General features: G+C 38.9%; 1 protein-coding gene across 3 annotated transcripts in view; it reads left to right on the top strand.

The window, feature by feature from the left end:
- vps50 (VPS50 EARP/GARPII complex subunit) overlaps positions 1-15,171 on the top strand; it is a 181,325-nt gene that overhangs the window by 91,791 nt on the left and 74,363 nt on the right. For all 3 annotated transcript variants that reach the window (XM_072575489.1, XM_072575492.1, XM_072575490.1), the window contains one exon: positions 10,290-10,422. In XM_072575489.1, the coding sequence (XP_072431590.1) occupies positions 10,290-10,422 (133 nt within the window). The remainder of the gene's footprint in view (positions 1-10,289; positions 10,423-15,171) is intronic.

Here is a 15,171-nt window from a genome sequence, read left to right as displayed (position 1 = left end):
CCTGATCTTGTATGGAACTGCAGTGGTTCACAAAAACAGCTCACCGCCACCTTCTCAAGAGCAACTACAGACAAATAAATACCTGCCCAGCCAATGCTTACATCCCAAAAATGAATTTTAAAAAAGTGCCTTTCCAAAAAGATGGGCAGGAAGGGAAAAGTGATGAAGGAGCTTTCTTAGTCCAAATCGGCTGATGTAGAATCCATATGGGTGGAGGTTAGAAATAACAAAAGGAAAAATGTAGTCGTTGAAGTAGTTTACAGGTCCCCTAATAGCTGTTTTGTCAGACAGAATAAATCCTGAGATAATGAGGGTATGTACAAAGGGCACTATGTTAACAATCGTTAACTTTAATCATCATGTAGCTTGGGAAAATCAAATTGCCAAAGGTGACCATGAGGAGAATTCATAGAGCTTTGTCGGGACTGTTTCTGAGAGAAATATGTTGTGGTCCAACCAGAAGTCGCACTGTTTTGGATCTTGTAATGCATATTGAGACAAGATTAATAGATGATCTCAGAGTAAAAGATCCTCTAAGAGTCATTGATCATAATAAGATATAATTTAACATTCAGTTTGATTTTGAGACACCTGGGTCAGAGTCAACTGTGCTCCATTGATTTCAGGGTAATGACAAAGGAATGAAGGCAGAGTTGGCTGAAGTAGACTGTGAAAGGGTTTAGCAACAATGAGGGTTGAGGGATAATGGCTTTCTTGGAAAATAGTTCTTCCCTGTTGACAAAGATATATCCCAGTGAGGCATCCATAAAGGGGATAGCACAACCATGGTTAACCAAGGAAGTTAAAGATAGTATCAGGTTGAAAGGAAAACCATGTGAAGTGACAGGGATTAGTAGTAAACCAGAAGATTAGCAGAGTTTTGAAATACAACATAAGATTAAGAAAAGAGGGAGAAAATAACCTTAGGGGAGAAGCTAGCAAGTAATATAAAACCAGACAGTAAAACTTGCTTTAACTATATGAAAAGGAATAATAGGGCCAAAGTGAACATTGGCTCCTTAGAGAATGAGGCTTGAGAAATAATAAGGCTGAATCATGAACTGACAGGTGAGTTAGATCAGTAGTTAACAGTACAGAACTTCAATAATGTTGCAAAAATACTAAATAATTTAAGGGGCTATAGATGGCTAAAACAGTTTTTTTTCCTCCCCAGTGATCGCTATTATGAAGGAAACTAATGGGGCTAACGATCCTAACATTTCCTGCACTTGATGAGTTGGATTCAAGGATGTTAAAGCAAGTAGATACAGAGATAGATGCACTAATCTTCCAAGAATCCTTTATTTTCTTGGAAAAGTCCCAGAGGATTTGAAAACTGCTGATATAACACTCTTAATTTGGAGAAAAGCAGAGAGACAAAAAAAAACTATTAGCCAATGAGCTTAACATTTGTTTTTCAGGTGACTTTAGGTTCTATTGTTTAAGATGCAATAGAGCATTTAGAAGGATTGAATATTATCAAGCAGAGTCAACATGGCATAACGAAGGGGAATTTAGGCCTACAAATGTATTCCCATTCTTTGAGATGATAACAAGCAGGATTGGTGAAGCAGAACCAGTGGATGTAATATGCTTGGATTTCCAAAAGGCATTCAATTACATGCCACATCATTAGCTAAGAACTCGTGGTGCTGGGACTTGTGTACTAGCGTAGGTAGAGGTTTGGGGAATGAATACAAGACAGAATTGGCAGAAAAGGGCAGTTCCAGAATGACGACAAGTAACTGGTAGAGTGTCACAGGGATAAGTGTTGGAACAGAGTAATTTGCAATTGATATTCATGACTTGGATGAGGAAAATGAATATGAGATTGCTAAGTCTGTGGTTGATACAAAAATAGTTAGGAACAGTGTATAGAGAGCTTTAGACAGGTTAAGTGAGTGGGTGAAGCCTGGCAAACGGAATATAATGTGGGAATTATGAGGTATGCATTTTGGCAACAAGAATAAAAGAACTGAATATTATTTAAATCGAGAAAGACTGCAGAAAGTTATATCAGTGAGGGATTTGCAAGTTCAGTGAGTAATAGGGAAGGCAAATCCACTGTTGGCCTTGATTTAATGAAGTCTAAAATAGGGAGGTCTTGTTAAAACTATACGTGGCACTAGCCAAACCACATGTGGAATACAATACACTTTTGTTTCCCTTCTCAAGCGAAAAATATACTCGCATTGGAGGTGCTCCAGAGAAGGTTGACGTGACTTTGTCAGGTATGGAGGGAATTTCTTATGAGGAGAGATTGATTAGGTTGTTCTTGAACTCATTGGCATTTCACAGCATGAGAGAAGACTATTGAAATATATAGGATTCTAAGGGGTGGACAGGTAGTTTCATAGAGGTTATTACATTTTGTGGGGAATCGAGGACTGGAGAGCATAATCTCAGAGTAAGGGGTCACCCAGTTAGGAGAGCGATTAGGGTTTTTCCCTGACAGTAGACAATTTGTGAAATTCTTTACTGTAGAATGCTGGTGGATTGAGTTGTTTGGTATATTCAGGGTTGAGCTAGACAGATTTGTATTCAGTAAGGGAATCTAGGGTTATGGAGTAAAGGTTGGACAGTGGAATGAGGACTTTGAGATCAGTCTTGATTTCAGAATGGTAGAGCAGACTCAACAGGCCAAATAGCGTACTTCTGCACCTACTTCATGTGGTCTTTTAAATATTATTGAAATATGGACTTGAAGTATTGTAATGTCCAATGCTATGGTTTAAATAAGATTAGGCTGGATAATTATTTTCTGGTGCTGAGGGGGTGAATTGCATGACCTTCTTTTGGGCCTTATAAAATTAAGTTTTGCAGTGTTTCAAATGCATATTTTATCAGGTTGTAGGCTATCACATAGAGTAGCTAAGCAGCTAAGTTAGATCATGTCAGTTTCTCAGCATAAGCACATCTTCAGAATAATCACAATTTTTTCTTAAGTTCATATACTCATTGAACTGACCTTTCAATAAAAATATTCCCAATTAAAATATTGTACATTTGAAAATAAATTGAGGAAGGTTTGAAATGTGGACCAATTGTTCTCTTTCCCATTCAAGTCTACATTCAGTGCCAATGCTAAAAATGCCAGAGACATTCAGTTATGCTGTTGTGTTCATTTTTCATTCATTCCCAAGAAATGTCAAGTAGGTGATAGTTGGTATTGGCAAAGAGCTGGTTTTAAATGGCAGGTGATTAAAATATGTGTGTTACTTTGTGTGCTGTCTGATTATGCCGCTACTAATAGTTGCCAATAACAATGCATACCCGGGTTAATAATAACAGTTTGAAGAGTTTGCTTTAAAATCCTTTTTCATCATGTTTCAGGTTCACAGCATGTTTTTTGGCATCATACCATATTTATATTAAGGCTTATAAGGGCTTAATTCTATTACACTTAAATCTAACGATACAAATAATTTGTCTGACTAGCACAAATTGTAGTTACGATATTTTGATTGTATGAACAAGAGTGTCTGTCTGTTTTGGCATTGAGTTCAGGTCTAAATAAACTTACTGAATTTTACTGAATAAATTATATGAATTTGACACCCTGTGGCATTGCTCATGAAGAAAGGACAAACTAGGGGTGAAAACATTGTGGTTAGAAAGTTTCGTTGAAACAGAAGGATGAGAAACATTTTTGACTTGGAAGGAAGGAGAGAAAAAGAGTATTAAATTTGGTGTAGGAGTTATTTTGACTGTGCATGGGATGAAAGCGTCACCGGCAGCATTAGTCACTCAACTTTAATCCCTTTGCTAGGAGCATAAGAGATGCTTGCTTTTTGGGCTCAAAGTTTACATTGTAAAATGGGATATGTTTGGACTTGCCCTTTTGATTTGCGTTTTTATATTACTGAACAAATTGCACAAATTATGCTCATCCAATTTATTCCTTCAAATTTATTGTTTCATTTCACTCAATAACATTGAAGAAAAGTATATCACTAACATATAATTTCTAAGGTTAACCTGAGGAAAGAATAAACTGTTAACATGCCGTTTTCTTAGGTATGGTCACCACATCTTTTCCACTAGTTGACTAACATGCTAATTGCATGTATGGTTCAATGATTAATGTGTATTGAGTTTTCCACACTATAAAATAGGTATTCTATTCATGTTCAAAACATAGTTGGACAAGATATTGACATCAATATCAACTGTGAACTGTTCAATATGGAGAACGTGTTTTCCATTTCATAGTGATGCATTATCTATCTATTATCTAGGATGATCTAGAAATAGATGTAGTAATACATACTTTAATATTCTTAGTAGAACAGCTAAGCCAACCTCTTCATAAATATATTAGTGGAATTTGAAGAATTATTGTGTTGTGTAAGTTACTAAGTTGGCTGAATTGCTACATTGCTTATGTGGATTTGAATCCTTCAATGTGTTGGAAATTGGCGTTGGGTGAAAGAACACTAGAATAAGAGTTAGTTTAAGATAGGATTGATATGCACAATTTAGTTGGCTTCCTTACAAAAAACGCATTTGTAAATTATTCTAAATGTACATTTTAATAATTAAATATAGAAGTGAAGTTGTTCATCTACAACATATTGTAATAAAAACATTAACTGATTCTGTGTTTGATAATTTAAGCACTTGAATTCAGTTGATTTACAGCCATGACTACAAACTGCCAATCTTTGAAAGGGTATCACTCAAAGCATTTTCCACAAGGTGGCTTACAACCCAGAATAGGATAATGTTTTGTGTTAAGGAAACTTTCGCTATGGGAGAAGTTGGAATTCAGCATCTACTGCTTCCTCAGAGGCATAGTTCCAAATGCAAAACAGGTGATCTTAGTTTGAGAGGCCAGGATGGGTGGTCTGAAAAAGGAAAATTCAAGGAAAGGAAAAATAGCAGTACTTGTGACAGGCTTGAAAGAAATTAATTTACATTGTTGATGAGTGCCCCAAAAGAAGGAGCTTATTCCCTTTCCCAATGTAGCTTCAAATTCAGAAGCGATATTGAGCAATACTTAAATGCTGCAGATATTTTTTAAGAATGCCAGCAATGTTAAATGTTAACCCTCATACTTAATGTTACTGTTTCCCTTCTCTGTGAATACCTTTCTCCAGTAAGGTTTTGGATTATTGTCCATTATACAGGGTTTCCTTGAAACCTCAGCTGAGTGATTACTGGATGTTTGGAGGGTACTGGAATTTCTACAAAGACCAAAATTAGTTGACAAGTATGCAGTTTGGTTTCCAAAGCAATATGTTCTTTTGAAAAAAAAAGGCTGTAACCTTTTAGCATGTGGGTTGATTCAGTAGAAACCAAGTCAGGTGTTGAAGAGCGCGGGAGGACCTCTGTATTTTTTAAATATTCATTATTGGCACGTGAGCATCACTGGCTAGGTCAGCACTTCCTGCCCATCCCTCATTGCCCAGAGGGTATTGAAATGCAGCATCAGACATTGCATTTTGAGGACTGTGCACATTGTAGAAGTTTGAGATAACTGGAGATGTGGTCTCTTGACGTGACAATATCTGAAGCTGCAAGTTATTGCACCTTCAGTCAGTCAATTCAATCCATTATTGAAGACCAATGACCAAGTGATATCATTTTCTTAAGCACAGTTTTTCAACAAGGTTCACCTGAAACTGGTGTGACTGGTGCAAAAGCTCTCAGCATTTTAAGCACATGTTTTGTTTGTCCAACTTGGGTTTTTGTGGAGTTTACATGTTTTTTACAAATTGTTCTGAAAACCAGTTCCACTGACATAACTAGAAATGCATGACAATCATGTTCTTATGCCAAGTCACTTATACATTTTGAATCACTCTTGTCAGTAAGGCAAGGCTTGATTATTTGACAGGAGTGAACTTTGGTCTTTGTCAATGCTAAGCTTAAATTGCACCAACGATATTTTGAATTACAACCTGAGACTGTGGGTTACTTCATCTTGTGTAACCTAATCAAAGGATGAAGCCTTTTAAATACTTAGCACAAAATGGCCAGTTTGTCACAGTTAGTATCTGGAAAGGATATCTTGACCATTTTCAAGGCCAAAGACTTACTGGAGTACCACAACTTCTAAGTCATACACTAATAAGACTCCGTCAAAATGCCGGAATTTTTTTCCAGCAGCATTGTGGGTATGCCTTCAGTACATGAACTGCAGTAGACAAAGAAGGTACTTCTTCACCATACTGGTCTTGCCAGAATTTACATATCATGAGAGTTCATTTCTCTTTACAAAATGGACTTATTTATTCTAATTATGCAATTTATGTGGATCTTTATTGTAGATTTAAATAATTCTCAACTAATCCAAATAACATGAATATTCAGTCTTATTCTAAAAAAGAAGCATTTGCTAAGCTATTTTCCATGTGGATTGCTTGATGAGAATCAAGTTGTGGAGTCCCTTAGAATCTCAGCACTATTGAATAGAGATAAGTTTGTTCTCCGTGTTGGACAAGTGCTAATTAGGTCTGAGATTGATGATAAATTTAAAAAGGTCATCCAATTAATGGTTTTTTTTCAAAATTATTTTTCTAATCAACCTGTTCAGAGCTGTTATTACATACCTCTGAAGCAGGTGGGATTTGAACCCGGACCTATTGGTCCAGGGATAGGGTTACTACCTTTGCACTACAAGAGACCTCCCCAAACTCTGCCTTGACAGTGAAGGAAAATGCTGGCTGGACAAAAACATCCATAGCTTTGCCTGATCCAAGATGGAGTATGGGAATTAATGGTGGCCATAAAGCTGCTCTTTTTTTAAACTTATTGTCATTTGCTCATTCTTGGTGCAATAGTTACTGTTTTACAAGCTGTAGCATTATATTGGCACTTTGGACAAAAAGAGATCAAAACAATGGCACTTTAAAAAAGGAGGAAGAGAGAGAAAGCAGGTATAATATTGGAGGTGGGGAAAACTGTGTGGGGAGATCACAGCACTGGAACAACAAAGTGATTTTTTTTTGTTTCAGTGTAACTTTTTTTGTAAATCTACAATAGTGAGTAGAGTTGAATTTTTTGATTGTGTTTTATTGAGGTCTGTCTCTTTATTAAACTAAAAATATAAAATGTAGGTACTAAGTTATCCTGGGGCAGCACTTTCAGGGCAATAAGAATGTACTGTTTTCTGGGTTTATCAATTAAGGTGCAAAGGTGGCCTTTAGTAGAGTGAGGTGCTCTTCCTGTTGGATGTGGGATATTAAGGAGAATTTCCATATTCTTAATGATTACATCTACAGGAAGTGTGTTTGGTTGTGAATCCTGTTGGATCACATGGATCGATTGGTGCAGCAGTTAGAGGCAATAAGGAATTTACAGGGGTTGCGCAGTGTGATGGATGGCAATTTTAGGAAGTAGAAAACTATAGATACAGTCGGGTAGATGGGTTACCTTGATGAAAGGTAGGAATGGTTGGCAGGTAGTGCAGGAGTCTCCTGTGGCTATCCCCATCTCAAATGAGTATGCTGTTTTGGAAAATATAGGGGGTGATGGATTCTCAGGAGAATATAGCGCTGACAACCAGTATTCTGGTACCGAGATTGGCTCTAATGTAAGGAGTGATGCGTCAGGTTCCAAGTGATCGATTGTGATAGGGGACTCTCTAGTCAGAGGCGCTGACAGCAAGACATCAGAATGATGTGTTATCTCCCTGGTGTCAGGATCAAGGATATCTTGGAGAAGATGCAGAATATTCTCAAAGGGGAGAGGGACCAGCAGGAGATACCTGGACTCTTCGGAACAAACAACATAGGAAGAGAAAAGAACAAGGCTGTGAGGAGAGAAAGTTGGAAGTTGGGTAGGAATTTAAAAAGTGTGTACAAGAACATTTTCTGATTAAGTATGTGGGTGTACCTATTAGAGAAGGAGAAAACTTGGCCTAGATAAATGACAGACACAAGAGGACCCAGAACTGATTTCTGTGGAACACCGCTGGGCACAGACCTTTAATCTGAAAAGCAAACCACCTCTGTCACTCTGTCTCCTGACATAATGGCAAGAGAATTTGTTTTCACTGCAAAAACTGTTAATGCACTTTACTGTCTCAGTAAAGATTAATTTGTTTTCCCTAGAAATGTGAGAGATTCATATGAAGCATCATAGTCGTGTTCAGCAGTTAGCATTCAATTATGATCCCTACATAATGCCTTCACTTAACAAGATATTAGACAGTAGATAATAACCTCAGGGGTATCTCTCTTCTGACAATCTCACCCCCTCCACTGCCTCAGCATTGTTGACTGCTCATCCAAATTCCAGGCTTGGATAAGTCACAATTTCCTGCAGTTAATCTAGGGAAGACCGAAGACATTGTCTTCACTCCCTCTGCAATGTGTGCCTTCTATAAGAGACAAAGTCCTGAAAAATGCAGCGAGTTCTGGTAACACCTGTGGAGAGAAAAAAACAAGTTAATGTTTCAAGTCCAGTGATCCTTTGTGAGATATTCACTTGCCACTGATTTCATTCCTTTCCCTATTTGCTATCTGTTACCAAGCTGAGTTGAACTTTCAACCTGTATCCCACTTCATCACAGAATAGAATAGAATCGCCTTTATTGCCACGTGCACTTGAGTGAGTGCAGTGAAAGGTGTATAATGTCGTCTCTTGGTGCCATCTTAGGTACAGATACTTTGTGTTGTTACTGCATTAAAGATTAGCGTAGAAATAGAGTTTAACAAATCCAGAATGATGATAAAAAGTATCTTTTAAAGTACTCAAGTTATAGTCCTTTTCCCTTGAGTCTGTGCCCAATGTGCTTCAGAACACGAAACCTCACTGCCTCTGTGTGCTGGCCTCTGTCCTGAACTCGCTTCCAGAGCTAGTCCACCCGGCTGGCCTGTGCTCACTCTATTTTCTCTGTGGGCTCTGGCTGCAACTCGTTTGTAGGACTCGGCCCATACTCGCTCTGTTCTCTCTGAGGGATCCGGCCGCAGCTTGCTTTTGGGACTCGGCCCACGCTTTCTCTGCGATCTCCAACCACAACACACTTCCAGGAATTGGCCCCCACTCGCTCTGTTTTCTCTGCAGGCTCTGACTGTGGCAGACTTTCGGGATTCGACAAATGCTCGCTCTGCTCCATTCCCCGTTCCCTCCAGGTGGGATAGTTTAAGAAGCAGCAAAGAGGGAAAAAAGAAATAAAAAAGGAAAAGGAACTGGCGAGCAGAGGTGCTCCAGCTGGAGCATCCACCATTGCATCAGTTAGCTGCCGCTGACTGCTCTCCAGCACCCCGGCCCCTCAGTCTCCCCAACCCATCCACGCAGGTTGTTTCCAGACTTGACCATTCCAGTGTTCGTTTGGATGAACTTCCATCCTCAATAAACTTGAGCACATATGGAATACTGTGGCTTATGTTTGAACACACACACATAAAATACCACTCAACCATTATTTGGGTCTTTAATTGTATTACCTTGCTCCTAGTACACTGAAACCTCAATATTCAAAATCCCCATCCTTATGCAGACATTCTTTCATTGGCCCTGCTTCCTTTATCTTGGTAACTTCTTACAGTCTTACAAAATCTATGCTCCTGTCAACTATGGTCTTGAGTGCATTCCCTTTTGCATTGGAATAGGTGAATCCAGATCCTAAATGATAAAATTAACTTTTTAAAGCTTTGTCCCTTCATCTCACTCTTCCTTTTAAGGTATCCAAAAAGCTTAGATCTTTGCTTTAGGTCACCTACCTTACTCTCTCGTTTGCTGTCTGTTTTGTTTTTCTAATATTCCTATGAAGCACACTTTATCTGTTCATATTGCCTTAACTTTTCTGCACTCAAGTTATTTCTTCCTTCAATTCCAAACCAAGCATGTCACTACTATTTTAATTTCCTGTACCTCATTCGGTCTTAGACTGGAAGTTATTAAAAAATCCTTCTCTATCCAGTTGAGTTTATGTGGTCTTGCAGCTTGTCAGTATTGTAACACATAAGCACCAGATGTCCTGGTTGCATTTGATCCTATCTGGGGCTATGGGCAGAGCTTTGTTGTGAGGCTTATAATTTGTCACTTAGTACTGAATATCTGGGAGTAACATGATTAGAAATATTGAGTATGATGCCCTTAATTCTTGAGGAATTATGTTTCAGTCCAGTTGTAAGTGCTGGAGTAAAAACCTCCCTATTCTATTGCGGCAGATTGGCATATTAAGAAAAACAATGACCTTGAGCAGAAAGGTGGGGAGGAAAGCAGTTGTCACTAAATATATGCCCGGCAGCTAAATATGATGCCATATTGAAATCTTATGCCTACATAATACCCAACTAATTCTGTGAGATGTTTCTCAATTCTTATGTTTCCAACAGCATATTACTCCTGACAGCTACATCCCGTGCCTGTCTGACCTCTGCAAAGCTCTGTGGGAAGTCATGCTAAGCTACTATCGGACCATGTCGTGGCATGATGAACATGACAGTGAAGAGTCTGCCCCAGCTGCTGGTAGGAAATAAAACAACAAATACATAGGTTTATAAGGTAACAGATCAAACAAGCTCACTTTGATCAGCTGTTTTAAGTTTTGAATTGTTACATCAACAGAACATTGTGAGGAATGTTTCATTCGAAGTGATATATCACAAAGAAGTCCATGGAATCTTATGAGCAGAGATTTCCTGACACTCAGAGATATTGTTACCAAAATTCAAGTTGTTAAACTGACTGAGCAAGGCAATTTCCAATTGTGTTTTGGAAAAGTACAAGAAAAACTGCAGAGGAAAGAAAACATTGAAATTTCTTTCTCAATGCTACGTTCCCTTGTTTGGCTTCTTAGCTCCACAGAAATCTGGAGCACAAAATGAATAGAGAGGCAGGTGATGTTCACCCAAGTTCTCAGAATTGTGAGTATGCAGTTGTCAGGATGCACAAAATTTCTTAATCTATTTTAGTCAGCAGCTTCACAATCTGGAAAACAGATGTTTCAGCGTATGACTTGAGGTGTAGCATTTGTGATAAATACATTAAAAATGCAAAATCTGTTTAATTTTCCTCCATGAACAATTATATTGTTTAGTAAAAGCCATATGGCAAAATGATAAAAGATTGCCATGGTAACTTTCATCCTATAAATATTGACCGCTTGCTTATTCCTAAAATAGCCTCTACAACAAATGATGGCACGCTTGTTAATTTTCATACATAAAGATTAATTTTTCTAACAATTGTACATTTAAGATTGTTGTTTTATGGTCTTTAATCCTTTATAACAGTACAAGATGATTAATGTTTGAAAATTACATTGATTTGGTGTTTACTACTTAACATTTTAATGATAGCTTTCCTAAGTTCAATGCCAAGTGTGAATAGATTCTGACACTTCAATTCAGAGGGAATGCTGTTGAGATTGAAGTGTTGTCTTTCAGATCTAAAAGATCCTGTTGTGATATTTTAAGATAGTCAGGGATAATTCTCCCATTATCTAATATTACAACCTCAATCATCATTGCTAAAACAGATTAGTGCAGATTTTCAAATTACTGTTTGAGCGAGTCTGAGTAAATGCAATCTCTTTAAGATTGCCTAGTTATCTGTCAGTCATTTATCCTGCCAGATTTCTGAGGTTAGCCTGTGCCAGCTATTAGAGAAAATGGGCAAAATCAGCTCAGTGCAAGAGCAGTGCTGCCGAGACATGCTCTATTTTTCTGACATTGTATTTTTGGAATATTTTTTATGGATCCCAAAACCACTTTTGCAGCTCCTGAGGAAAAGTATGTATGTAATGTAAGTAAGGGGGACAAGGTGGCAGATGGGTGAGGGAGTTGGATGTCGTTAAATTGGTGAGGGCTCAGGATAGGTCATATCAGGATGGTGAAGAGTATGGGGTGATATAGGGTGAGATGTTGGGTCTTGGACAGATGTTGTATAGTCGAGCATGATCACGTCGGATGGGATATGGCGTCATTGGACCAGTTGTATTTTATCAGGACCAGTGAGGTGAGGTCAGTGTTAGTGAAAGTTGGTGGCCAGAAAGGACACACGTCAGGTTTCTTTTAACTTTCCAGACTAGACTGGGCCTACAATAGTGTTAACAACTTGGGTGGATGGGAGTTTAAGTGTGTACAAGAAAAATTTCTGATTCAGTATGGGAGGTACCTACAAGAGAAGATGCAAAACATAACCTACTCTTGGGAAATAAGGCAGGGCAGGTGACTAAGGTATCAGTGGGGGAGCACTTTGGGGCCAGTGACCATAATTCTATTAGTTTTAAAAGAGTGAATGGTAAAGGATAGATCGGATCTAAAAGTTAAACTTCTAAATTGGAGGAAAGCCAACTTTGATAGTATTGGGCACGAACTTTCAAAAGTTGATTGGAACAATTGTTTGCAGGTAAAGGGGCGGTTGGAAAATGGGAAGCATTCAAAAGTGAGATAATGATAGTCCAGATGCAGTATGCTCCTGTTCAGGTGAAGGGCAAGACTGGTAGGTGTAGGGAATGCTGGATGACCAGATAAATTGAGGTTTTGGTTAAGAAAAAGAAGGAAGCATATGTCAGATGTAGACAGCAGAGATTGAGTGAATCTTTAGAAAAGTACAAAGTCAGTAGGAGCATATTTAAGAGAGAAATCAGGAGGGCAAAAAGGGAACATGAGATTGCTTTAGCAAATAGGGTTAAGGAGAATCCAAAGGGATTTTATAAATACATTAAGGACAAATAGGTAATTAGGGAGAGAATAGGACCCCTTAAAGGTCAGCAAGGCCACCTATGTGTGCAACCGCAGGACATTGGGGAGATATTAAACGCGTATTTTGCATCAGTGTTTACTGTAGAGAAGAATATGGAACATAATAGAATGTGGGAAATAACTAGCAACTTAGAACAATACAGAACAGGAACAGGCCCTGTGACCCTCCAAGCCTGCTCTAACTTATTTTGCCTTCCATACTGAAACTGTTTTCACTTAAAAGATCCATATCCCTGTATTCCCTTCCTCTTCGTATGTTCATCCAGGTGTTTCTTGAGTGCTGCTATTTTCTATCTGCTTTTACCACCACCTCCGACAGTGTACACCACCACCGTTTGTGTAAAAAAAAACTTACCTTGCACGTTTCTTTTAAACTTGCCCTGTTCCACCTTGAACATGTGCCCCCTAGTAATTGAACCCTCCATCCTGGGTATAAGCCTCATACTTTCACTCTATCTATGCCATTCACAATCTTTTAAACTTCTTTTGGGTTGCCCCTCAAACTCCTACGTTCCAATTAAAACAATCCCTGTCAATCCAACCTTTCTTCATAGCTAAAATCCCCCATACCAGCAACCTCGTTGTAAACCTTTTCTGTACCCTATCCAAAGCATCCACATCCTTCTGGTAGTGTGGTGACCAGAACTATATGCAATATTCCAAGTGTGGCCTGACTAAAGTTGTATAAAGCTGCAGCATAACTTGCCTATCTTTGTACTCAGTGCAGGCAGGTCTTGGACTTTTTTTTTAACTACCTTCTCTACTTGTGCTGCCACCTTCAGTAATCTGTGGATTTACACACCCAGATCTGTCTGCACATCAGTGCTCATAAGAGTTCTGTCATTCACTGTAATTTTCATCCGTGCTTGACCTTCCAAAATGCAACATCTCACATTTGACCAGATTAAACTTCATCTGCTATTTTTCTGCCCGTACCTCCAACTGATCTATATCCTCTGACTATCCGCAACTCCACTAATTTTTGTATTGTCCTCAAGCTTACTAATTAGACAGCTATGTTTTCCTCCAAATCATTTATGTAGATCATGAATGACAGATGTCCCAGTACCAATCTCTGTGGAACACCTCTAGTCACAATCTTCCATTCTGAAAAGCATCCTATCACCACAGCGCTCTGTTTCCTACAACTGAGCCAGTTCTGTATCCATCTTGCCAGCTCACCCCGATACCATGTGACTTCACATTTTGTGCAAGTCTGCTGTGAGCAACCTTGGCAAAAGCTTTACTGAAGTCTTTGGAGCCAATATCAACTGCTTTTCCCTCCTCAATCATCTTAAACATCTCCTCAAAATACTCAATCAAGTTAGTGAGCTGTTACCCCCAACCCCCCCCCCCCCCCCCCACCCAACACACAAAACCATGCTGTTTATCGCAAATAAGTAAATTTGCTTCTAAATGTGTATTGATCATGTCCCTGAGAATCTTTGCATTAATTACTGACATGAAACTCAAGGACCTGTAATTTCTTGGATTATCCTTGTTACCTTTCTTAAACAATGGGGCAACATTGACTATTCTCCAGTCCTTTGGGACCTCCCCTCCAGCCAAAGAGGATGCAAAGATGTCTGTGAGCCCAGCTCCAGCAGTTTATTCTTTTGCGTCCCTCAATATTATGGGATAGATCCCATCAGGACCTGGGCACTTATCTTCCTAACTACTTTTTAAGGTGTACAGCACCTCTTCATTTTTAATAGCAATTTGTCTTAGAAAGTTTGCATGCCCTTCCCTGAGGTTATTCTCTACCAATTCTTTCACTTTGGTGAATACCAGCACAAAATATTTGTTTGGGACCTCACCAACCTCTTCCGGTTCCACACATTGATTCCTTCATTGGTCCTTGATTGGACCAACCCTTTCTCTGGCTACCTTCTTGCTTATTTTATATATTTATAAAAAGCCTTGGGATTCTTCTTAATTCTATTTGCTAACGACTTTTCATGATCCTCCTAATTCCTTATTTAAGTTCACATCTTGAAAAATGTCCATATTACAGAGGAGGAAATGCTGGATGGCTTAAAACGCACAGAGTGGATAAATTCCTGGAACCTAATCAGGTGTGCCCTAGAGCTTTGAAGCTGAGGAGGTGATTGCTGGGCCCCTTGCTGAGATATTTGTATCATCGATAGTCACAGGTGAGGTGGTGGAAGACTAGAGATTGGCCAATGTGGTCCTATTATTTACGTAAAGTGCTAAGGAAAAATCAGGGTGGTGCTGGAGGGTTGCTTTTCAGACTGGAGGCCTGTGACCAGTGGTGTGCCACCAAGATCAGTGCTGGGTCCACTGCTCTTTGTCATGTAGATAAATAATTTGACACCAAAATTGGTAGTGTAGTTGACAGCGAAGAAGGTTACCTCAGGCTACAACAGGTTCTTGATCAGATGGGCCAATGAGCCGAGGAGTGGCAGATGGAGTCATTTAGATATATGTGAGGTGCTGCATTTTGGAAAGGCAAATTAGGTCAGGACTTGTACACTTAATGGTAACATCC

This window comes from Chiloscyllium punctatum, chromosome 8 (genome assembly GCF_047496795.1).
Source record: "Chiloscyllium punctatum isolate Juve2018m chromosome 8, sChiPun1.3, whole genome shotgun sequence".
Classification (NCBI taxonomy): Eukaryota; Metazoa; Chordata; class Chondrichthyes; order Orectolobiformes; family Hemiscylliidae; genus Chiloscyllium; species Chiloscyllium punctatum.
This window is presented reverse-complemented; position numbering and strand designations above follow the sequence as displayed.